Source organism: Chiloscyllium plagiosum, unplaced genomic scaffold (assembly GCF_037043375.1).
Source record: "Chiloscyllium plagiosum isolate Xiang-an unplaced genomic scaffold, Cpla_swu_hap1 HiC_scaffold_42, whole genome shotgun sequence".
Taxonomy (NCBI): domain Eukaryota; kingdom Metazoa; phylum Chordata; class Chondrichthyes; order Orectolobiformes; family Hemiscylliidae; genus Chiloscyllium; species Chiloscyllium plagiosum.
In genome coordinates, this window is record NW_028270180.1 from 18,731,622 (window position 1) to 18,757,823 (window position 26,202).

Consider the following 26,202-nt stretch of genomic DNA (forward strand, 5'->3'; position numbering starts at 1 on the left):
CCAATTGCAATTTGAGAAGCTCATTCAAAGGACAGAAATAACTTTAGTTTTGATTATTTGAGTTTGAATTTGAATTTCTCTTGTCATTTCACATGACAAGTACAGTGACACACAGTAATCTCAAATACACTGTAGGAAAATGGGCTTTATTATACAATTGAATCTGTCCATGTAGGATTTCTAAAATTGAAAGCTGAAACATTAAATGAAGAAATTGCTTTTAAGTCAAAGTCAGTTCATTTTACTTAAAAACAATGCATCTAAGTAGATAGTAATACTGAGTGTTGTGTTTTGTGTTAAAGTTTTTAAGCCTATATCGGCGTCTGCAAAACTTTGCATCAATCCTTCTGCTGAAGCTGAATTGAATTCACCCAAAATAAATCTGGACATGGAAGTACAGAGCATTGACATAGAAATGACAAAACCGCAGGTAAGATTGTGTTCATCAGCTTTGCTGCTGTTTGACATTTCCACCAAAGTTTTCTGGGAACTTGAAAAGCAAGATGGAAGATGCTGAAAAATTGAGAAATCAATTGAGACTGCATGTAACAAAAAAGTTATTTTCCTAAGAGTTGCCATTGTGATTTTTCAAATGTAACTTGACATGAAGGACTGTGATAGCAGTGCTCTAATGGAATCATACAGTCCTGCTTTAATAATATAGTTACGCAAAAATTATGTATTATATGTAATGTAATATGCAAGTATATGTTAACACTGCTATAATGTAAATGCACCTATAACCATGGTATGATATCACAAAAAGTGCCAGATCTATATGTGCTTGCCTCCATCCTCCTTGGCTAGTTGCAGCCGAATGTAATAACTTCAATACCCTTTGTCCCCACTTCTAACATGATTCCAGGAGCTCAAAAAAGGCGATCCAGACTCGTCATCAGAAGTATATACATGAAAATGTGACAAGGTCCCAGATGTATTTGCACTTGTTATTTTGCAGAATGATTTGTCTAGGCCTTGCAGCTACCCTGATTATTTTCTTCCTAATTCCGTCTTGACGGACAGTCACCAATCAGGCTTCATTGCTTCTTCTGAAATTCCATTCTGAAAGTTAACTCCTGGGGAAAATAAAACCTCTGCGCATCCATATTCTCTCTCGCGCTCTCTCCCTGGTTCACCCACCCCACCTCGATCCCTCTCCCTGGCCGCACACGCACACACTATCAAACCAATGAAGACACCCTCTCTCAGGCTGAATATTCGGTCAGACTCTCTTACATACTCGATCAAGCACACACTGTCACATGCATTCCCAATGTTTATCTCTCATCCATTTTCTCCCTCTCCTTCTCTCTCCTTCCTTCTTCTCTCTCCTTCCTTCTTCTCTCTCCTTCCTTCTTCTCTCTCCTTCCTTCTTCTCTCTCCTTCCTTCTTCCCTCTCCTTCCTTCTTCCCTCTCCTTCCTTCTTCCCTCTCCTTCCTTCTTCCCTCTCCTTCCTTCTTCCCTCTCCTTCCTTCTTCCCTCTCCTTCCTTCCTCCCTCTCCTTCCTTCCTCCCTCTCCTTCCTCCCTCCCTCCCTCTCCTTCCTCCCTCCCTCCCTCTCCTTCCTCCCTCCCTCCCTCCCTCTCCTTCCTCCCTCCCTCCCTCTCCTTCCCTCCCTCCCTCCCTCTCCTTCCCTCCCTCCCTCCCTCTCCTTCCCTCCCTCCCTCCCTCTCCTTCCCTCCCTCCCTCCCTCTCCTTCCCTCCCTCCCTCCCTCTCCTTCCTCCCTCCCTCCCTCTCCTTCCTCCCTCCCTCTCCTTGGATGAAGTTGCGTTTGCAGAATTTTACTTGTGGATATGTTATATTTCGTTCAAAAACTCACAATCTGTAGTCAATCCAAAGTTTGTGAGAAGATTTGTAGCTCGGTTGCTCGTTGTTGTGGTTCTGTTCGCCGAGCTGGGAATTTGTGTTGCAGACGTTTTGTCCCCTGTCTAGGTGACATCCTCAGTGCTTGGGAGCCTACATGTAGTCAATCCATGTAACATTTTATAAATTCCCACTTTGGAAATACAACCAGTCTGCCTCTAGATTGGGATACAGACAGACTCTAACCTCACTCCTTTAATGCATTGTCTGAGCTGCGATGTCCCTTTTTTTTGTGAAACCTTAAGTAGCTTGAGAATGTGACTTGAAAGAAGTTCTGAGATATACATATCAATGAACCGAAACCTGTAACTCTTTCTAAAAGATGAAAGACTTAACAGCAATATGGGTTTGTTCAATATATCATTTCCGTTGCATGACACTTTCATCTTTTGCTCTAAATTCTGTCTTATGATCCAACTCCTTAGCTACCTGATGAAGGATCAGTGCTGTGAAAGCTCGTACTTTGAAATAAACCTGTTGGACTATAACCCGGTGCTGTGATTTTTAACTAAACAAAATGTTAATTGATCTGTGTCTTTAATAGACTTAAAAATCTGCATCATATCATCTTTCTCTGCTTTCATGTTACTTTTAAGTTGGAGGATGAAGTAAAGTGCTGATGTTTTTCATACATTCTCATTACTGCAAGTTACTTAAAATATTTCTTCAGTTTTCATTCTTGCACACCACGCTGACTGAAAAGGTAATTGGCAGAAGTTCGACTGTTCTTCTGCTTAGTCTGGCATTCAGGATTTGTGTAAGAATGACCTAACCACCCAGTTCAGAATCATTGATTTGGCCCCACCTTGAGCATATTCTGATCAGTACTGGACTCCACATTTTAAGGAATGTGCAAAGATCTTGAACATGAATTAACACAATTAATTTGATCACTTTTTATTCTCTGATTTCCAAGTCCAGGATTTTCTAGGCAACTAACTTTTTTATAGGTCAATCTCAATGCCAAATTGTGGCTTTACTAAAATATTATGATATAAATTTGTCTCTCTGATCAACGCTGTGAGAGTGAATTTGAAATACAGACAGACTCTATATATGTGCGGACTGACAATTGTTTATGTTTCCAGTATCTCAGTATTATAGATCTGTTGGAATCTGTGGACTATATGGTTAGAAACGCTCCTTACAGAAAATATAAGCCCAATGTACCTCTTCATAAAAATGCCAGTAAATGGTAAGTTTATTTGAACATTATGGATAAATAGTGCGCATTTAATTTGACATCACCTTTCTCCTTTTCTACTTCTCAGCCCTTGCCACCTAACCTATATTACAAATCTTGCCCCGAGGCTATAACCCAGCGCTTTCTGGAGATTTGAGAACTCTTATAGGGAGAAATCACAGGTTTAATCTGCAGAATAGTCTGAGCACAGCCAATGGTGCATTTACAGCCATTAGCCAAACTTAGATGTCCATTTTTACATGTATCATGTGCACATGTAATGAAATCTGTACACTTCCTTTTCATCCAAAAATGAAAGAGAACTTGGCATCTCTGTCGTGCTTTTGGCATTCCACAGCACTTCACAGCTATTGGATAAAAGTTGCTGTTGCAATGCAGGAACATTATAGTCCACTTCCTGGAACATCAATTCAACATGTGCCCAAGTCTGTTTTAAGTGATGTTGACATGGCCCCTGCTCTCTATTTAAAGTGGTGCCATAAGACCCTGTCCATCCCTTGGAAGGCTCAGGCACCTTTAGTTTTATGTTTCATCTAAAAATGTATACTTCAGGAGGTCCAGCACTCCGGTGATATTGCACTAATTTGCCAGCTCACCTGTATTATGTGCTGAAGTCTCTGTTGTGTGAGCCTTGAACCTTCTGACTCAGGCATGAGTGCTATATGCAATGATTTAAAGGGCAACATAGTGTTGGAAGGACCATGTGTTGCTGGTTTGCTTTTGGAAGTGGTGGATATTTTTTATTGTTTAACAAGGTAACTAATCAAGAATCATAACTGAGTTCATTTAGTTATATCTTTACATTTGGGTAAATAATTAAGTAAATTCTTTACAGGATGAAATTAGACTTTTTTTTTAGTTATTTCTGTTTCCTTATTGGAAAACAGAATGCGAACAAACTTGAGGACTGAGGTGCACTGGATTTAACAGCTCATTTGAATGATTGTGTCACTGGAGGTGCAGCATTGTTGGTCAGTGTCTGTGCTAGTGCATTTGGCACAGTGTATGCAGTACGCTAGAAAGAAAATCCCTCCTTCTCACTCAATGCAGTTGGAGAAAAGCATGAAAACCATTTATACAAGAATCCATTCTGGCATGCTGTCTCAATGCTGTTGTGATTTGCTTTGCTAATTCATTGTTTTCTGTGGCACTTTTACCAAGGAAACGCAATTTTTTTACCCATAAATTAGTAAGTTTTCTTTTCCTAGGTGGAAATATGCAGTTACAGGAATTCTGCAAGTTCATGTCCGAAGAAGATATCGCATGTGGTCCTGGGGCAACATTAAAAGTCACAGGCAAAATCTGAAGGCTTACAAAGTGGCTTATAAAAACAAACTGACACAGACCAAACTTTCTGAAGAAGTATTGAAACAACTTCAGGTAAAACTAATTTTTAAAACAATTTGAACAAGGTCAGGAGGATGAAGACTGATTTGATTGTGGTCTTAACTCATTTTCTTGTCTGCACATCTATCATTGTACACCTTTGTAGATCAACATCTGTGCATTGAAATCCTCTATCCATTTTTCTAATAAGCAAGCCAGAAATCCCTAGCTCATAACATTTCTGAAAGGAATCCAAGAGTTGCCAGGTAGCAACATTTCAATTATACGCAGTAATAGGGTGGAAGCTTATTGCATGGTTTGGGGTCAACAGTTCAAAGATTACACTAAGTTGGAGAAAGGAACTGACAGAAGTAAGGATGTTGTGAAACTTGAAAGGGTTCAGAAAAGGATGTTGGAGGGTTTGAGCTTTTAGGGAGAGGGCGAATAGACGGAGGCAGTTTTCACAGCAGTGTTGGAGGCTGCGGGGTGACTGTATAGAGATTTTTTAAATCATGAGGCATGGATAGGGTAAATAGACAAGGTCTTTTCCCCTGCAGTGGGGGAATCCAGAACTAGAGGGCATAGTTTTCGGGTGAGAGGGGAAAGATTTTAAAAGGGATATAAGGGACAACTTTTTCATGTAGAGTGGTGCATGTATGGAATGAGCTGCCAGAGGAGGTGGTGGAGACTGGTACAATTACAACCTGTAAAAGGCACCTGGATGGCTATATGTATAGCAAACATTTAGTGGGGTATGGGCCAAGTGCTGACAAATGGGACTAGATTAATTTAGGATATCTGGTTGGCATGGAAGAATTGGACCAAAGGGTCTGTTTCCGTGCTGTTCTTCTCTGTGACTGTAGACTCCAAGTTAGGAATGCTTCAGTCAGCGGTACTGCTGGGAAGGCAGTTGAACTACATGGATTATATATAGGGGACTTGGTGAGGAGTCAAGAATAATTGAATTGTTCTGAGGAGTTATAACTCTGAGAAGTTCTGGGAATTAGTTGACAGTTAAGTGTTGGAGCTGAGAAAATTGGAAGGTTGTTGGTGTCTGCGATTGGAGGAAGCAGTGAGAAGCTTAAAAGAAGCCTGCAAGCATCTGGTGCAGCTGAGATCCTGGGGATTGAAAAACTCCTGAGCAGTATTTGCTTGATACAAGGGACTAGCTTGGAGCTCAGAAATATGTTCAAGAGTGGTTATAGTTTGGGAAAGCTAGCGTTGAGCCTATGAATAAGTAGTGGAAGGTGGTTTCCGGAGTCCGGAGGGTGTAGACTGTGGAAAGGATAGTGATTTGACTTGAACCAGAGCTGTTGCTGAGGCAGTCCATGATGGAATAGCTCTTGAGAAAGCTCCTCAAGGCCAACTTGGCGAAAATGAAGAATTGTTATCCCTTGTGAAATTCGGGTGAGATTTGATGGCCTAACATGTCATTTAATGACTGATGAGAATTGCTGAGAAATCTATGGGATCTGGTTTGATCTCATTTGCTGTTTGGTGTGTGCTTTAGGATGTCTGATCACAATCTATTATTGACTTTCCACATGTTAACCCTGGGTGTTAGAAGTAAGTTATACATGTTTAGCACATTGCAGCATTACAACAGTAATACAGTAAAGTTCATGGTTGTTCAAAACTTGATCTATCCATTGTCTTTCCTATCAATCAGCTCCACCTTCTCCTCTGACATATACCGCCTTCTCCCCCACCTTTATCTACCTATTGCAATTCTCAGCTACCTTGCCCCCAGCCCCACCCAGCTCCCATTTATCTCTCAGCCTCCCGACCCACAAGTGTTATTTCTAATGAAGGGCTCATGTCCAAAACGCCCATTCTCCTGCTCCTCTGATGCTGCTTGACCACCTGTGCTTTTCCAGCACCACACTTGTGACTGTGAAATCTTGTGGCTTAGTTCTCTCAGTAAGTCCCTGGATCTCGCTGTTTGATCACTTGAAAATGAAAAGTTACTAGCCCCGAGCCAGATTGTAGCATTAATTTGGCAGTTGGGGTCATGACATCTATCTAAACAACCTCTTTTGCTCTCTGTGGAAGAAAAATGAAAAAAATTAAAGAAAAGAAATTTCTTCTCCTTATCCCACACAATTCCTGGTTTGTGTAAAAGATGGGCTTTCTGATCAGTACTGTTGGTAAATCAAATAGAGAACAATTCTTTGGTCTCGCATTGTACAGTGGTGAAGGCCTAGTTGTTAATCTTATTGTTAAAAGAAACTTTTAAGGAAAAGTGAAGATATGCTAGAATTTTACATTTGCTCTGAAAGTGATGTCGTTCAATCAGCATTCAAATCTTGAATCTAAATAAAGGAAATAGAAGGTAAGAGGCAGGTTGGCTATGAGAGACTGGAAAACTACATTGAAATGTATGAGGATATGAGATTATGGCTTTCAATTCAAGAATTATCAACATGGATTACAACAAAAATATATTCCTATGAGAACAAAGCCTGACACGGAAAGTGATTAAGCTCTGGCAAATAAGAGATAACAAAGATTGCAGTGTTGTCAAGTTGCCGTAGGACTTGGCATAAGGTTGTAAACCCGAGGATTGGTAATATTTAGAATTCTAATTCTAAATTAGAATTAGAATTCCTTTCCTCATTCCTGAAGAAGGGCTTATGCCCGAAACGTCGATTCTCCTGTTCCCTGGATGCTGCCTGACCTGCTGCGCTTTTCCAGCAACACATTTCCAGCTCTGATCTCCAGCATCTGCAGACCTCACTTTCTCCTCAAATATTTAGAATTCAACAATCAAAGACTCAAACTGATAAAGAATGGACCATACTTTATGGAAGTCAAGTGGCAAGAAGCATGAATCCCCTGGACTTCATGCTTTAGTCCCAAGGTGTTGAAGGGTTGACTGTAGAGATAGTGGATGCATTGACGACTGTCTTACAAAATTGTTCAGATTCTGGAATTATCCCTGTAGACTACGGAGAGAAAAGAGTGAAAACTCAATAACAGTCCTATTAGTCTTATATCGGGGCAGGGAAGGTGTTGGAATCAAATGTGAAGTATGTGATAACTGTACACTTCGTAAATAATGGGAAGACTGAGCTTTTGGAGGATGTACATGCAGGTGAATAAGTGGAAAGCAGTGAGTGTGGTGTATTTGGCTTTTCAGGTTTTCGATAAAGATCCATATAGGTTAGTAAATAAAATGAAAACCTTTCTCTTTGACCCTATTAAGTCCTTTGACAAAGATTTCAATCAGCTCAACTGACAATTCTGAGAAAAGAGACTTTTTACTGTTCAATTTTTATTGTTAGTTGCAATCTTAAGTTTTGGCATCATCTCTCAAATCGAGCTAGTATCTTCCTAAGTGGTACTATGTCCTTTTTTAATATTGAGACCAGGATATGTTGCAATTGTTGTAATTTGGGCGTATGCAACAACCAATTTGTACATGCACAATCTCCAAGACAATATGAAGGTAAAATGACAACACATTGTGTTTGCGGTGTTTCTTCAGGGGTGAATGTGAGTTAGTGCATGAGGAGGACTCAATTCTTCAGAGGTTCCATCCATTCAGCAAGAACTTGTCATTATATTTTAAAATGCTCTGCTGCTTTATATGTATTTCTTATTGTGCACTTATCAATTTATTTTGTATTCTTCTCAGAACCTGGAGAAATCACTGGATATTTTCAACATCACATTAGCGAGACAACAGGCACATGTGGAGGTAACTCTGATTGTGAAACTTTGAGTGATTTATTCTAGATTTTAATGTCCTACTCACAAAATGTTTTCTTGTGTTTCCAGGTCATCAGATCAGGACATAAGATGCTGGGGAAGAAGGGATCAGAGAAGCAGAGTGGGGGTTGGTTCCGTGGATTTTGGGGAAGAAAAGAGTCCAAGAAGAAGGGTGAAGAGGAAGAAAAATCAGTTCCAGAAAGTTAGTGAAATATCCATGATAAACTGTGGTAATAATTAATAATTTGATAATAATCCATGATAATTTAATAAGTGTAATAATTTGAAATAAGTACTGAAAATGCTTGAAATACTAAATTAGCATCATTTGTAGAGAGTGAAATAAGGTTAAAATTTCAAGTCCTGCCAGAACCCTGAAGAATAGTAGTCAGCGCAAAATGGTTACTTTTTCTGTTTGGAGTGTTTTTGTCCTCGCTGAGAGGTTGTGTAAGTACACCACTGAAGCCAACTGACCCAATCATTTTGCTGCCTTTCAAACAGTCCATTATAAAACCAAGCAACTTGTCAGAGTTGAACTGTTGCAGGGTAAAGAAATCCACTTTCATCGTTGTTTTTACTTTTGGCTTCTTGCAGCAGGTATAGTTCAAAGTTTGTCTTGTGCATGATCAAGGGCACTGTAAAGGATCATCCACTCTTTGTCATGTATTGCGTTTAGATATTGGTTCTGTAAAGACATGCTGATCTTGTCTTTATTGTTAAGCTATACCACTTGTTTGAAATCCAAGCTCTAACTTTGATTGAAACTTTTTATATAAAAATCTCTCATTTCATCTCACTAAATTAAAATTGGTGTTTATGTGCAAAAGTAACTGCTCTATCAATGCTTGAAAATCTGTGGACTTGATGGACACTATAACATACTAAATGTGCATTTCTTATCAATGTTTCTCTGTTACAGAATTTTAGTTTGAAGTCTCAGAAGCTTTCAGTATTCTTTGTATGGCTCAGAATTTGCTCATATTTCTTTGATTGGATTTAACCAGGTATTAATGACCTTATGACAGCTGAAGAAAAGACCAAGCTGTACACTGCTATTGGATACAGTGAGAGCTCCCACAACCTGACCTTGCCCAAAGAGGTGCCTAATTTTCTTAATTAAATGTAACAAAATAGTACATCGATAAACTTTGAATAACAGCTGTTTGGATGATCCAACATTGCCAGGGCAGAAATGATACTTGAAGGAATTCTCTTGTCTATGATTTCTGAGATCTCACTAGTATAATCTGATTATGCTGTTGGATTGGGGAATTGACTGTATATTTCATTGACAGCAATACATAATTATAATTGGTCAATGACTTTTAACAGAATTCAAAATTTTTCAGTCAATTTTTTTTCGAAAATAAATTCTTGTTCAGCACATACTTCCCTCAACAATGGAATCATTGGGATCCTGGAATCTCATTCAGGCAACTCTTAACCCACTCCACTTTGGGAACCCCTCCTGACTCCTCTCAGTCTAATTCTGGTTTTCTTAGTGTACTGATAAGAACAGGTTGATTTAGTCCGATTGTGGTCTTCCCCGAACCCTGCTTAGTACTTGACATCTCAGCACCAAGTGCTCCTCCCCCACCTCCATCTGCTTGACTTCTGTCCCCTACTTGGACTACCTGACGCACAGCTTAACATACCTTCCTTCCCATCTCCCTCAGTTATCCCTTATACTTTCAATTTTCAAGAAACACTAATCTATTTTGTGTAATCTCTCCTCGTGACACAACCTTTAGAATCCAGCTTTCCTTTCAATGAATCTACTCAGTATTACATTCAAGGCCAGTATATGTTTCGTTGCTCAGTATTACGCTAGATACTCCAGATGAGGTTGATTATGGTTTTGTATAATTGAAGCATGGCTTTCTACTCTATTGAGATAGAATGGCACACATTCCATCAACCTTTTTGGTTATTTTCTCTGACTACTCATTACATTTTAATTGGTCATGCACTTGATCCTCTTTTGACCTCTATTAGTTTCCAGCTTTTCAGAATTTACAAAGTTTTTATTTCCCTTTTTAGTTCCAAAGTGGATTAGATTGCATTTGCAAACATTGACCTCCCTTTGCCAGAGTTTTGTTTCATAGCCCATTCACTGAAATCTATCAATAAACCAGTGGTATTCCACAGGGATCAGTACTGGGTCCACTTGTGTTTGTCATTTATATGAACTCTTTGGATGACAACATGACACGGTTGGAAAGTTTATGCATTGGTGGCATAATGGACAGTGAAGAAGATTACCTCAGATTACAATGAGATCTTGATCAATTGGGTCAATGGACTGAGTGGTGGCAGATGGAATTTAATTGGGATAAAGGCAAGGTTGTATTGTAGAGCAGAGACCTATGGGTTCAGGTACATAATTCTTTGAAACTTGCATCAGAGGTAGACAGGTTCAGAAGGCATTATGCACCCTTGCCTTCATTGCTCAGACCTTTGAACATTGTAGTTGAGATGTCATGTTGAGGTTGGGCAGGATGTTGGTGAGGCCACTTCTGGAATGTTCTGTGTAGTTCTGGTTGCCCTATTATAGGAAGGATATTATTAAACTGGAGTTAGTTCGAAAAAAAAAACTCCCAAAAACTGCCGGGAATGGAGGGTCTGAGTTTATGGAGAGGCTGAATAGGCTGGGACTTTTTTTCACTGGAGCATAGGAGATTGAGAGTTGACCTTATAAATCCCCTTCATGATATTATAAATATCTCGAAGGTGAAAAGCCAAGGTCTTTTAGATGGGGGTGGTTTTCAAAACTAGAGGTCAAACTTTTCAGGTGAGAAGGGAAAGATTTAAATAGGATATGAGGGGCAACTTTTTTTGTGGTTCATGTGTGCAATGAAATTCCAGAGGAAATGGAGGGTACAGGTATAGTTACAATGTTTAAAAGACATTTGGATGAGTACATGAATAGGAAGGGGTAGGGGCTCAGCACAGGCAGGTGGGACTAGTTTAGTTTGGGAACATGGTTGGTGTGGACTAAGTTGGACTGAAGGGTCTGTTTCCAGACGATGGCACTGCCTTTTTACAATGGTACAACTTAATTAACATTGTTTTGAGTGTTATATTTAAAATTTCTGATCTATGATTTACGATTCCAAACTTTAAGTCATTGAGGAGTATGGCTCTTAACACAATCCTTTAGGGATTCCATTAGTCCTATTTTGCCAATGTGAATATTCGTCCGTTATTCCAACTGTTTGTTCCCTGTCAGTTAGCCAGTTTCTGGACTAGGTCAGTAAGTTGCCTTCAGTTTCATGAACAGTCTTTAGCAAACAGTCTGCTATGAGGGACTTTATCAGGTGCCTTCTGGGAGTCTATGTAAATGGCATTCATGAACTTGCCCATGACCAATACTTCAGTCACTTCTACAAAACATTCAGTCATTTCAATCAGCTGCCACCCATCATTATAAATGCATTCTGATTCACTGAAAAGTTTCAAGGTCCTTATTCACCCTGTCCTTCAATGTAGAATCCACCAATTTGCTAACAGCAGATGTTTTACTAACAGGCCTATAGTTTTCTTGCTTTACTTGGCCTTTCTTAAGGAACTGAATAATGAACAGAACCTTGTAGTTGAAAGGAACAGTTGCCAAACTGTGACAACTTTGGAAGGTGAAAGTTGTGACAATTTTGACCTCCTTTAACTCCTGGGATATTTCTGGAGGTTGATCAGTTCCTGAAATTGATGCAATCTTCATTTCATTTGCATGTCTGGCATGTTGACCTCAACATGTTTGCCACTTCCTTATTTCATTGACAACAACTGTTTTTCAACGGAATGGCCGTTCTTGTTTTCGAGTTGTAAATGTTGAACTTTTCACTGTCCTTGGTATATTTCCCAATAGTTAGGATCTGTTCTTTCTCCTTTGCATTTTTGTGTGTTGTCTCTTGCACATCTTGCAATTTTTTTAAGGCATGTTGAGGTCTTGTTCTATGAAATCCCAAAGTTTTAATTTTGAAATGGTAAAGCTATGGTGATTTGGTAATAGAACAAGAGGTTTTATCATTTTTAGTGGTCTCATTTTGTTGAAATTTGGTCAATATCCTGTTCCAGCAATTGTGTGTTCACTGTCATAGCATGAAGTTTATTCACTTTGGTCTCTGATAAGAGTGAGAACAGGTTAGGTTGAAGTTGAAGAGTTTTCATTTCCTGTTATTATTGATGTTTTGCAGTATGTAGCAAATGTGATTAGCTTCAAGTTGGTTGCTACCTCCATCACAATCCGAGAAGAACCCAATGTTCCAGAGATACTCAATGTGCAGATGATAGATCTGAGTACAAGTGTGTTTCAACGTCCTGGAGCCAAAGGCCTGAAGTAAGAGTTTTATTTCTCATCGCTGTGTTAAGTAAATAAATTGTTGCACGTTACTGTAATATTTTTGATTATTGAACCTCTATGCTTTACAATTTCCCATTAAATGCAGATGTTTTTATTTTCTTTGGAAGGAGAACTACATAAATGTGGATGGGTTTTCTGTTGTAATTAGACAAAAATCGGCACCATATTGTTTAACTACTAAATTGGTTGGTGGAGCTGGGCTTTGCTGTATTAATTTGGAATGTCAGCGGTAGTTGGTTAAGGCTGGGCTGTCAATTTGTCAGCCACTGGAGGGCAAATGGATAATGCACCCACCAATGTGTTCTGCAGAACCTCACTGAGCACACTTTTGCCATGTCTGACCTAACCACATCGCTACCTTCTAAAACTAATCACACTTGTGTCCCCTTTTGCAGGGTGGAGGCTCGACTGGAACACTGGTATGTTACAGGCTTGAAACAGCAGAATACAGTTCCATCTCTCATGGCTTCTGTTGGAGGAACAGAGTCGTCTTTGCTGAATGTGTGTTTTGAGATTAATCCAGAAGAAAGCAAAGCAGATCAACTTCTAAGTGTTGAGTCCCAACCCGTGGAACTGATTTATGATGCTGTAAGTATTGATTCTAATGCAAGCGAAAGCTATTTTTTCAAGTGAAGGGAAGGTCAGTCTATGTAGCACCTTTCACATCCAAAGCTTTTAAGTCTTTTTGGAATGCAATCAATGTTGGAAAATGTGATATTTAATTTACAGAGAGTACTGACAGCTAAGAAATTAACGACCAGTTCATCTGCTTTTGATTTAGTTCAATCATAGAGCCAAAGCTTAATGCTTTGTGCTTGAGAAACAAAAGTATTTACTCTGATGGTTCAGACTTCCGTTCTTTGTTCGATTGACGTTTTAATTCTTAAGATTTTTTTCTCTCTCTTGCTTGATAATGGTTTGGATCTATTTCCATGTTAAGATCCTTCCAATGCATTCTTCTCCTGTTGCATTCAGCATTATATACTCCCTAATAGCAGTAGGGAGATTGAAGAACTCATAGACCAGCAGATTTTGGAAAAGTGCAGACATAGCAGGGTTGTTGTTATGTGGACTTCAACTTTCTCAATATTGATTGGAACCTCCTTAGTCCCAATGGTTTGGATGGAGCCGTTTTTGTTCGGTGTGTTGAGGAAGGGTTCCTTACTCAGTATGTAGACAGGCTGACGAGGGAAGAGGCCTTTTTGGATTTGGTGCTCAGCAATGAGCCAGGCCGGCCGTCAGATCTTGTGATGGGGGAACAGTTTGACAGTGACCACAACTGTCTCTCATTTACCATAACCATGGAGAGGGAAAGGAGTATTTACCACAGGAAAATATTTAATTGGGAAAAAGGAAATCATGACGCTATCAGACAGGAGTTGGGAAGTACAGACTGGGAGCAATTGTTCCACGGACTGGCTCAACAGGCGTGGAGACTTTGTTTAAGGAGCAGTTGTTGCAAGTGATGCATAAATTTGTTCCAGCGCCTAGGTTGACTAGAACCGAGGAGCTTCTCGTCAAAAGGAAGAAGGCAGCTTATGTAAGGTGGAGTCAGCAAGGGTCTAGCACAGCTTGAGGATTACAGGCTTGCTAGGAAGGAGCTCAAAAATGGACTGAGGAGAGCCAGGAGGGGGCATGAAAAAGGCTTGGCAGGAAGGGTTAGGGAGAACACAAAGGCATATACATGAGGAATACAAAAATGATCATGGAGAAGGGATAGCGTAGGGAAGTTGTGCGTGGAGTCTGAGCAGATGGGGGAAGCCCTAAATGAGTTTTTTGCTTCTGTTTTCACTAAGGAAAGATACCTTGTTGTGAATGAGAACTTTGAAGAGCTGGGAAACAGGCTTGACCAGATCAAGATTGATGAAGTTGATGTGCTGGAAATTTTGGCAAACATTAAGATTGATAAGTCCCCAGGACCAGACAAGATTTATCCTTGGTTGTTCCGGGAAGTGAAAAAGGAGTTTGCTAAGCTGTTGGCGAAGATCTTTGCTTCCTCACTCTCCACGTCAGTCGTAACAGAGGATTGGAAGGAGGTGAATGTTGTTCCCCTTCCCAAGAAGGGGAATAGGGCAATCCCTGGTAATTACAGACCAGTCAGTCTAACGTCTGTGGTCAGCAAGGTTTTGGAAAGAATTGAGGGATAGGATTTATGACTATATTTGGAAAAGCATAATGTGATTAAAGGCAGTCAGCATGGCTTTGTGAGGGGCAGGTCATGCCTCACAAACTTCATTGAGTTCTTTGAGGAGGTGACGAGACAGGTCAATGAAGGTAGAGCAGTGGATGTGGTGTACATGGACTTCAGCAAAGCATTTGATAAGGTTCCACATGGTAGGCTCATTCATAAAGTCAGGAAGTATGGGACACGGGGAGATTTGGCTGTCTGAATTCAGAATTGGTTGGCTGACAGAAGGCAGACAATGGTTGTAGATGGAAAGTATTCTGCCTGGAGGTCAGTGTTCAGTGGGGTCCGCAAGGCTCTGCTCTTTGTAGTTATTTATAAATGACTTGGATGAGGAGGTTGAGGGGTGGGTTAGTAAATTTGCCAATGATAAAGGTTGCAGGTGCTGTTGATAGTATCAAGGGCTATTGCGGGCTGCAGAATGTCATTGACAGGATACAGAGCTGGGCTGAGAAATTGCAGATGGAGTTCAACCTGGATAAATACGAAGTGATGCATTTTGGAAGGTTGAACTCGAATGCTGAATATAGGATTAAAGACAGGATTCTTGGCAATGTGGAGGAACAGTGGGATCTTGCTATTCAAGTGCATAGATCCCTTAAAGTTGCCACCCAAGTGGATAGGATTGTTAAGAAAGCATATGGTATTTTGGCTTTTGTTAACAGGGGGATCGGGTTTAAGAGCTGTGAGGTTTTATTGCAGCTCTGCAAAACCCTGGTGAGACCACACTTGGAATATTTTGTCCAGTTCTGGTTGCAATATTATAGGAAAGATGTGGAGGCTTTGGATATGGTGCAAGGTAGGTTTACTAGGATGCTGCCTGGACTGGAGGGCTTGCCTTATGAGGAGAGGTTGACTAAGCTCAGACTTTTCTCTCTGAAGAGGAGGAGGAAAAGGGGTGACCTGGTCAAGGTGTATAAAGTAATGAGAGGAATGGATAGAGTAGACAGCCAGAGACATTTCCCCAGGGTAGGATCAACTGCCACGAGGGGTCATAGTTTTAAGGTGTGAAGAGGAAGGTATAGAGGAGACATCAGAGGTAGGTTCTTTACGCAAAGTTGTGTGCGCGTGGAATGCTTTGCCAGCGGTAGTGGTGGAAGCAGAGTCATTAGAGACATTTCAGCGACCTGCTAGTCATTCACATGGACAGCAATGAATTGAGAGGAGCGTAGGTTAGATGATTTTATTTTAGATCAGGATTAATTCTCGGCAGAACATCATGGGCTGAAGAACCTGAACTGTGCTGTACATTTCTATGTTCTATTATAATGCAGCTCCCCAGTCACTTGATATTTGAATGCACTAACTAGCATGGTATTCAGTTACACCAAACAAAGCATCCTGCCATTTTATTTCTAATTTGTGTTCAGTTAATTGCTTCTTCAACTCCATTTTCTCTAAACTTCTAGCCACCGATTTTTTTGTTTTCCCCTTCCTTTACCCACTTTTTTTCCTCCTCACCAGCCCTTAAAACACTTGTTGTCACTTGTCTCCTCAAAAAAAGCCCGTTTTGACTTCACTGTTGCTGCAAAGTACAGGGCATCTCAAATTTCTCAAAGCCCTCTTAGACTTGTTAAACCTGATGTATCCACCTGTGCCCATCTTCCTTGTTGTTGGAGTCTCTCCAACCTGGTTTCTGCAATTGTCATAAAATGGCTGTCCTTATTTGTTCATTATTAGTCTTCAGGCTTTAACATCCACCTGCAGCATCTTCCTGTGCCTGTGCTCTCATTTCCATTTCCCTCCTTTTAGTTTTACTTGTAACTGTACAATTGGCTGGATTTGTGAAAGGTTGGGCATGTTTGATTTAATCTAGTTGAAATTTTGAGCAAGTCACTAACATGACACGTGAGGGACTGCCTGCTAATTTTTGTTTGCATGGATTTTCAGATGATTTTTGATTAGGTTCTGTGTAAAAGATAATAAAAATGTAGTGAACCAGAGATAGTCTTTTGGTTATGGGTTGTTTAATAGGTGGTGTGAGCATGGAAGATTAAGTGTAGAGATGAAAATTGTTGACTGAGGCAAAACTTAACTAATAGTGTTGCCTAGAGAAGTATACGAGGCGTCAGATTTTTAATACATCTGTCAAAGAAACGGCTCCAGGAATAGCAGTTGTACATCCAAGTTTACAGAATTGGGAGATAAACTGTGCAAATGGAAAGAAAAGGTTACCAAGCACCATTGAACATTTGACCTAGTTTTATCCACTCCGTGTCAAGATTACTCAGAATATATCCTAAATGGAGAGAGATTGGAGCAGTGTTGGATTTGGCTATTCCGGTTTATAAATCACGAAATGCTAGCACAATGGTGTGAAAAGGAATTGAAAAGGCTAATAGCATGTTGGCCTTTATTTCAGGAAGGTTGGAGTTCAAAAGTGAGCAAGTTCCAATTGCATTACCCTTGGTCTGATCCCCTATGGAGTTTTGCATTCAGTTTTGGGAACAGCACCTTCAGAAAAGGTACATTGGTCTTACATTAACAGTACAGATGTCAGTTGTATTCTACAGAGTTTAAAGGGTTCAGTTATGCAGATAAATTCCTTGCGCATCAAATTCGTGTTCCTGTCAGTTTAGCAGATTGAGGGATGATTTTACTGATTAAAATGTTTAAGGAATGCAACATGGAAGCTATTCTAATGAGGAAGTACAGTGCAGATGAATAAAAAAAAAATCACTTGGAAGTGAAATCAGAACATGCTTATTCACAAATGATGAAAATGTGGAGTGGTCACCCTAACCAACTATGTAAGCTCGGATTTCAGTACTCAGCTCAACAGCTCTTGTTTGTTCAGGATATCGGTGAGTATCGAGTAAAGGCACGTCTAAATCGGTCTCAACCTCATTGAATAGTGGAACAAGACTTTTCCAGTTTCTGTCGCAGACTGAGGTGCTTGCAACCTCAACTTCAAATTCATTCTGGAGCTGAGCTAACAACAACCATACCATGTCTATGGCAAAGACTGCACACATCCTTCTGTTATTACTGTAATATTACTTACCTGTCTCTCTGTCCATCCATCTGGAATTTTCAACCAGGCCTTTGTCACCTCTGGAGTCTTTCCTGACTCTGTCCCCATCCTCTACCCTTAGAATTTTGGACGACCTGAAATTTAATTATCTGAGTTGTAAACCACATCAAATCCTACTCACCCATTCCCCCTGTCCTTGCTGCCATTTGCAGCATTTTTTTGGTTTGCATAACAAATTCTGTATCAATCTAATATACCTAACACTCAACACTGGAGCCCCCCACAGGTGCATACTCATCCCCCTTCTGTAATCTCTGTATACCCATGACTGCATCGCCAAATACCAGACTAATGCCACTTACAAGTTCGCTGATGACACCACCATAGTCTGTCAAATCTCAGATGGCGTTGAAACAGACTACAGACGGGAGGTGGAAAACTTAGAAAAATGGTGCACTGAGAACAGCAAAACCAAGGAACTCATTATTGACATTCGGCAGGATGTTACTCATGCCCCCCTATACATTAAAAGCACAGAGGTGGAGTGTCGAGCTCCTGGGAATGGTCATCCAGAACAAGCTTTCTTGGACTCTTCATGTGGACGCACTGGTTACAAAGGCTCAACAACATCTCCTCTTCCTCAGGCAGCTGAGGAAATTTGGCATGACTGCGATTACTCTCGCCAACTTTTATAGGTATGTCATCGACAGCATTTTCTGGATGTATCCACCGCCTCCAACCTTATAGTCCCACAACCCCGCACCGCCCGTTTCTACCTCCTGCCCAAAATCCACAAACTTGACTGCCCCGGCCGACCCATTGTCTCTCAGCCTGCTCCTGCCCCACCGAACTCATCTCTGCATACCTCGACACGGTCCTGTCCCCCTTAGTCCAAGAACTCCCCACCTACGTTCGGGACACCACCCACGCCCTCCACCTCCTCCATGATTTTCGCTTCCCCGGTCCCCAACGCCTTATCTTCACCTTGGACATCCAGTCCCTGTACACCTCCATCCCCCATCACGAAGGACTTAAAGCCCTCTGCTTCTGCCTTTCCCGCCATACCAACCAGTACCCTTCCACCGATACCCTCCTTCGACTGACTGAACTGGTCCTCACTCTGAACAACTTCTCTTTCCAATCCTCCCGCTTCCTCCAAACGAAAGGAGTAGCCATGGGCACCCGCATGGGCCCCAGCTATGCCTGCCTCTTCGTTGGATATGTGGAACAGTCCATCTTCCGCAGCTACACTGGCCCCACCATTTCCTTCGCTACATCGATGACTGTATCGGCGCTGCCTCGTGCTCCCACGAGGAGGTTGAACAGTTCATCCACTTTACCAACATCTTCCACCCCGACCTCAAATTCACCTGGACCGTCTCAGACTCCTCCCTCCCCTTCCTAGACCTTTCCATTTCTAACTCGGGTGACCGAATCGACACGGACATTTACTACTAACTGACCAACTCCCACAGCTACCTCGACTACACCTCCTCCCACCCTGTCCTCTGTAAAAACGCCATCCCATATTCCCAATTCCTTCGTCTCCGCCGCATCTGCTCCCAGGAGGACCAGTTCCAAAAGGTACAACCCAGATGGCCTCCTTCAAGGACCGCAATTTCCCGCCAGACGTAGTCGACGATGCCCTCCACCGCACCTCTTCCACTTCCCGCACCTCTGCCTTGAGCCCCGCCCCTCCAACCGCCACCAGAACAGAACCCCACTGGTCCTCACCTACCACCCCACCAACCTCCTCCATGTACAACGTATCATCGGCCGTCATTTCCGACACCTCCAAACGGACCCCACCACAAGGGATATATTTCCCTCCCCTCTCCTATCAGCGTTCCGAAAAGACCACTCCCTCCGTGACTCCCTCGTCCGGTCCACACCCCCCACCAACTCAACCTCCACTCCCGGCACCTTCCCCTGCAACCGCAAGAAATGCAAAACGTGCGCCCATACCTCTTCCCCCTTACTTACCTCCAAGGCCCCAAGGGACTCTTCCATATCCGCCACCAATTCACCTGCACCTCCACACACATCATCTATTGCATCCGCTTCACTCGATGTGGCCTCCTCTGTATTGGGGAGACAGGACGCTCACTTGCGGAATGTTTCAGAGAACATCTCTGGGACACCCGGACCAACCAACCCAACCACCCCGTAGCCCAACACTTGAACACCCCCTCCCACTCCACCAAGGACATGCAGGTCCTTGGACTCCTCCATCGCCAGACCATGGCAACACGACGGTTGGAGGAAGAGCGCCTCATCTTCTGCCTGTGAACCCTCCAACCACAAGGGATGAACTCCGATTTCTCCAGTTTCCTCATTTCCCCTCCCCCCACCTTGTCTCAGTCAAATCCCTCAAACTCAGCACCGCCTTCCTAACCTGCAATCTTCTTCCTGACCTCTCCGCCCCCACCCCACTCCGGCCTATCACCCTCACCTTGACCTCCCTCCACCTATTGCAATTCCAACGCCCCTCCCCCAAGTCCCTCCTCCCTACCTTTTATCTTCGCCTGCTGGACACACTTTCCTCATTCCTGAAGAAGGGCTTATGCCCGAAACGTCGATTCTCCTGTTCCTTGGATGCTGCCTGACCTGCTGCACTTTTCCAGCAACACATTTTCAGCTGGATGTATCACTGCCTGGTATGGCAACTGTACCATTCAAGATTGGAGACGGTTACAAAGAGTGGTGAAGTCGGCCGGGAGAATCACAAAGGCCTACCTCTCACCTATAGAATCCATCTATCAGGGCCGCTATTAAGGAAAGGCTGCTAGCATTCTAAAAGATCCATCCCACCCTGGCAACGTTTTATAGAAGCCTGAACACACACACACCAGCCGGTTTTGAAACAGTTTCTACCCTACTGTTGTTAGAATACTGAATCTCAACATTCGCCTGTACCTGTGTTTTTATTTTTGCTGCTTACCTATTATTTACTGATCTCTGCTACTTAACTCTGATCTGCCTGTAATGCTCGCAAGACAAAGCTTTTCACTGTGCCTCTGTACACGTGACAATAAATTCAATTCAATTAAATTCAATTTAATTCCATAGTTTGCAGGAATAAGTGGACAATAAAGGAATAGAATAAATTAACAAGAAATAGTCGAGGAGATTTTAGAGTTATAGCGTCATAGAGATGTACAGCGTAGAAACAGACCCTTCGGTCCAACCCGTCCATGCTGACCAGATATCCCAACCCAATCGAGTCCCACCTGCCAGCACCCGGCCCATATCCCTCTAAACCCTTCCTCTTGATCTACCCATCCAAATGCCTCTTAAATATTGCAATTATACCAGCCTCCACCACATCCTCTGGCAGCTCATTCCATACATGTACCACCCTCTGCTTGAAAAGGTTACTCCTTAGGTCTCTTTTATATCTTTCCCCTCTCACCTTAAACCAATGCCCTCTAGTTCTGGACTCCCCGACCCCAGGGAAAAGGCTTTGCCTATTTATCCTATCCATGCCCATCATAATTTTGTAAACCTCTGTAAGGCCACCCCTTAGCCTTAGAGTAGAGGGCCCAGCACCGATCCTTGCGGCACTCCACTGGTCACAGGCCTCCAGTCTGAAAAACAGCAGTTTTTCCTCTGATGTAGCTGTTGCTGATGAGACCAGCATTTCATGCCCACTAATAAATGCTCTTGGATTTACTGGCCAGATAAGAGTCAAACCCGTTGTTGTGGGACTGGTGTCACTTGTAGGTCAGAGTGAATAAAGATGGCATGTCTCCTGTCAAAAGGACATAAGTGAACCAGATGGGTTTCTCTGACAATTGATGTAGTTCATGGTCACCATTACTGAATCAAGGTTTATATTCCAGAGTTGTTACAATTTTTCCCATGCAGTGAAACCTATCAGGAATGCTAGATGTGCAGGCTTCAAAGTTGGAAAATTAATTTTTAAAAATTGTGTCGGGAGACAAACGTAGAACAACTTGTCTCTTGTATGTTGTAACAAGGATATACAGAGAACCATTCAGACCATACCTGTAATTCTCTACCATCCTCGTCTTCACACTTCAAAAGTAATATTCATCCCTTGAGGTTACCGCAAATAGCACAAAGGATGATTCCAGACATAAAAGAGATTAGATTAGATTCCCCACAGTGCGGAAACACACCCTTCGGTCCAACAAATCCACACCGACCCTCCGAAGAACAACCCACCCAGACCGATTCCCCTACAACTGTGCCTAACACTACGGGCAATTTAGCATGGTCAGTTCACCTGACCAGCACATCTTTGGACTGTGGGAGGAAACCGGAGCAAACCCATGCAGACACTGGGAGAATGTGCAAACTCCACACAGGCAGTTGCCCGAGGGGGGATTTGAACCCGGGTCCCTGGCGCTGTGAGGCAGCAGTGCTAACCACTGAGCCACCATGCCTGAGTGGCAAGATTAAAGGAACTTCAAGCTATATTCCCAACGACACTAGTTAAGAGAGACCTTGACTGAATAATGAAATATGTGTAATGGCATCCGTGAAGTGAATCAGAGAATACTTAACTGAAAAATAAATTTAAACTGGTCTGGATTGGGATTATTTTACCCAGCGAATGATATGCAAGAACTCAGTTTATAGACAGCAGGTGAAAACTAGACACCATGTATTGTCAGCGACGCTGCAAAAATCATCTATAAGGTGTTGCATTAAATGGCAAAAGTGTGATGCATTAAAGTTGATCAGTTTTGTGTTTATTCTAGATGTATGCATGTGATAGTTTATAGTGTTATTGGCTTGTTCAGAATATTTTATATTAGGTAATTCCATTTTTAAAAAAAAGCGCACATTCACAGATGACCAGTAGACAGAAATTGAGAGTAGTCGGAACTGCTGGTGTTTTGGCTTGAAGTTGTTTTGGATCTTTTGTTTTCGAATCAGTCTTCACGGTGTAAGACACCAGTAGCATGCTAGAACTTCCAAGATCAGGGGTTAGAGGTCAATGTAGCAGCCATGACTAAGGAGATGATAGTGGGGAAGCTGAAAGGTTTGAGTAATAAATCACCCAGGCTGGATGGACTACACCCTGCTTCTGAAAGAGGGAGCTGAGGAGATTGTGGACGCACTGGTGGTGATCTTCCAGGAATTGCTCTTGTTGGTAAGGGTTTGGAGTCTGTTATTAAGGATGAGATTACGGAGTACTTGGAAGTGCATGGTAAAAAAGGGCTGAATCAGCATAGCTTCTTCAAGGGGAGGTCAGGCCTGACAAATCTGTTAGAATTCTTTGAGGAGATAATGAACTAGTTTGACAAAGAAGAGTCAGTGAACATGATCTACTTGGATATCCAGAAGACCTTTGACAAGATGCTGCACTAGACGCTGCTAAAGAAGAGCCCATTGTGTTCGGGGCAAGATACTGGCTTGGCTCGAGGATTGGCTGACTAGCAGAAGGCAGAGGGTGGGGATAAAGGTGTCTCTTTCAGGTTGACAGCCAATGGCTTGTGGAGTTCTTCAGGGGTCAGTGTTGGGACTATAGTTATACATAGAGGGTGGGAGGTGAAAAATTTAAAAGGGACCTAAGGGGCAACTTTTTCACGCAGTGGGTGATGTATGTTTGGAATAAACTGCCAGCGGAAGTGGTGGTGGCTTGTACAATTACAACATTTAAAAAGCATCTGGATGGGTATATGAATAGGAAGGGTTTAGAGGGATATGGGCTAAGTGCTGGCAAATGGGACGAGATTAGGTTAGTGTATTTGGTTGGCATGTACAAGTTGACCGAAGGGTCTGTTTCTGTGTAGTACATCTCTATTTAACAACTTAGACAAAGTAGGTTGAATGATATGGTAAGTGCTAAGATTGTCGGTGAATGAAAACCTAGATGAGCCAAGCATACAAGAGAGTTTGTCATTCATAGAGATGAGAAAATGATATTTGGTGTAAGTTTATAATTTAATTTTGCGTTAACTCATTCGTCGTTTCCAAGTTGTATTTTTAAATCATGGTTTTGCTCTATTACAGCAAATGTTGGAAATTTATTTTCTATTTCCTTCTCTTTTTTTTTCATAGCAAACAATAAATAGTTTGGTGGAGTTTTTCCAGACTAGCCGAGGACTTGATCTTGAGCAGCTGACTTCAGCCACTTTGCTCAAGTTGGAGGAAATCAAAGAAAAGACTGCAACAGGTAAAAACCTGAAGTGCCCAGAAAATGGAAGCTAAGAAACTGAGTCCCCAATTTAATACATTTTATATCTAATATGATGTCGTCATGATTTTTATTTATTTTTGACAGTTTGAGTTCTAACATGCCTGTATTCTAACATGAATTATGTTTATAACCCAAGTATTTGCTTAAATGCTTAGGTCTGTCGTACATTATTGAAACTCGTAAAACATTTGATCTCCGTATCAACTTGAAACCATCCTACCTTGTGGTTCCACAGACGGGCTTTTATGATGTGAATTCAAACTTATTGATTGTGGACTTTGGAAGTTTGCAGGTATGAAAGTGCATATTATTTTCAAAGCTTCCTCTTTATAGAGAACTGTTACCTCCAGTTTGATGTTCAGGAATTTTCAGTTTTCTCAAGTTGCATCTTTGAATATATAAAGCTGAAGGTGTAGCACGGGCAACATAGTAGACATATAACCATGGTCAGTATATATAGAATCAAGGCCACACGGTAAAATGAACGGTTGCTATAAAATGGAAACAGGTCTCCCAGATAGAAAACTGGAAAGTAGTTGAATGTCAAACTGGCAGAAAAGGGAAATTAAAAGCAGAAAGTATTGGAGAAACTCAGCAGGCCTGATAGTAAGGGTGAGAGAGAGTTCATGTTTCAAGTACAATACAACCCATTCTGTTTCTCTCTCCAAAGTTCTCTAATACTTTGTTTTTATTTTAGATCCATTGTATTTTAAGTTTATGGAAGCTGGGAAGAAATGCCCTACAAAGATCAGTCCTGAGACCACCATTATTTACATTTAGGTGCATGGATTGGCTTTGGAAATTGGGAGTACAGTACGAAAATTTTCAGACAACAGAGTTGAGTGATGAGTTAATAGTGAGGCAAACTGTAACCAAGTATTGTGAAGTATTAAGAGATACAAAATGAATGCATAAATGGCAAATGAATTTCAGTGTTGGTAATTGTCAAAAAGTGCATTTTAGGATGTGGAAGAGTCAAGTTAAATTGAGTAGAGGTGCGAAAGCATCGATGGATAAACTTGGGTGGCATGGTGGCTCAGTGGTTAGCACTGCTGCCTCACAGCACAGGGACCTGGGTTCGATTCCAGCCTTGGACAACTGTCTGTGTGGAGTTTGCACATTTTCCCCATGTTGGCGTGGGTTTCCTCTGGGTGCTAATGTTTCCTCCCACAGGTTAGGTGTGCAGATTTGCAGGTTAGGTGAATTGGCCAAGCTAAATTACTCAGTGTTCAGGGATATATAGGTTAGGTGCATTGGTCAGGGTAATTGTAGCGTAGTAGGGGAATGGGTTAGTGTGCACTTATTGTGCTGAAGGGCCTGTTGCCACACTGTCGGGATTCTGTGATGATTTCACAATTTGAGAATAGTTGTGCAGTTTAATGAAGCCCTCATTACTTTTCTTTTTAGTGTAAGAAATGAAATGTTAAATTAATAAAGCCTTGATTAGACTTGCCAGGTTACAGAGAGACAGAAGAGGAAATTTCTAAAACAGTTTGCTAACCAAACAGAGGAGTATAAATATCAGCAAGCACTGAATGGCCTTAAACTCTTCCATTCCAGACAGATTAAGAAATGGGAGGTTTTTAAAAGTCTAAAATTACAAAGGGGTTCTGTAGGATAGAGCCAGGACCACAACATCAGAGAGTCTGTAATAAATCCAGTGATGTATCTTAAAAAAAATTATTGACACTCCATTATTTAAGGTGCAGAAACATGTCATTTGGCCTTGGTGATCCATGTTGGTGTTTCATTTTCTTAATATTTGTTCACTGGAAGGATGCCTGAATTAATTGTTCATCCTTAATTGCCTTTGAAAGGTGTTTATGAGCTATCTGAAATTGTTGCAGTACATGTGGTCAAGGTAGTTCCATGTTACCATTAGATGGTGAGTTTCAGTTTGGGATGAAGCGTTGTGGCGATCCCATGTGCACATGTTGTCCTTGTACTAGATGATGGGTTTAAGACTTCAGTGAGGTGAGTTGATCGACTCCATCTTGGAGGTGGTACATGCAGCAGCAACAGTACACCTTGTGGAGAAGGTGAATGATTAAGATGTTTAAGGCGTGCCATGCTTTGTCCTGGAATGTCTTGAGTGTTTAGCAAGTTTTGAGAAGATTTGTAGCTCAGGTTGAGGTTCTGGATGTAGGTTTGCTCACTGAGCTGGAAGGTTCATGAACCCAGCTCAGCGAGCAAACCTAATTACAGTCTTGAGTGCTGTCAGATCTGTAGATAGTGAGGCAAGTGCAGAGTATTCCATCACCTCCGTAACTTGTGCCTTTCAGAAGTTTAATGTGCTTTGAGCAGTCCCCGTGTAAATGGTTCCTGGAGTAGTTCTGGATCAGACACCTGTTTGTACATCTCCTATTTGGGTATCTCACAACTCCTCATATCCCATCTATCTTAGCTC

General features: G+C 41.7%; 1 protein-coding gene across 5 annotated transcripts in view; it reads left to right on the plus strand.

Annotated features, from left to right (window-relative positions):
* The window catches only part of vps13c (vacuolar protein sorting 13 homolog C), a 287,267-nt gene that overhangs the window by 80,941 nt on the left and 180,124 nt on the right, over positions 1 to 26,202 (plus strand). For all 5 annotated transcript variants that reach the window (XR_015754174.1, XM_043680595.2, XM_043680591.2 and 2 more), the window contains 10 exons: positions 303 to 430; positions 2,952 to 3,058; positions 4,276 to 4,447; positions 8,031 to 8,093; positions 8,174 to 8,306; positions 9,109 to 9,203; positions 12,298 to 12,440; positions 12,860 to 13,052; positions 23,657 to 23,771; positions 23,951 to 24,087. Coding sequence is in view for 4 of the 5 variants with exons in the window: in XM_043680595.2 (XP_043536530.2) it covers positions 303 to 430; positions 2,952 to 3,058; positions 4,276 to 4,447; positions 8,031 to 8,093; positions 8,174 to 8,306; positions 9,109 to 9,203; positions 12,298 to 12,440; positions 12,860 to 13,052; positions 23,657 to 23,771; positions 23,951 to 24,087 (1,286 nt within the window). In the remaining variant the exon portion in view is untranslated. The remainder of the gene's footprint in view (positions 1 to 302; positions 431 to 2,951; positions 3,059 to 4,275; positions 4,448 to 8,030; positions 8,094 to 8,173; positions 8,307 to 9,108; positions 9,204 to 12,297; positions 12,441 to 12,859; positions 13,053 to 23,656; positions 23,772 to 23,950; positions 24,088 to 26,202) is intronic.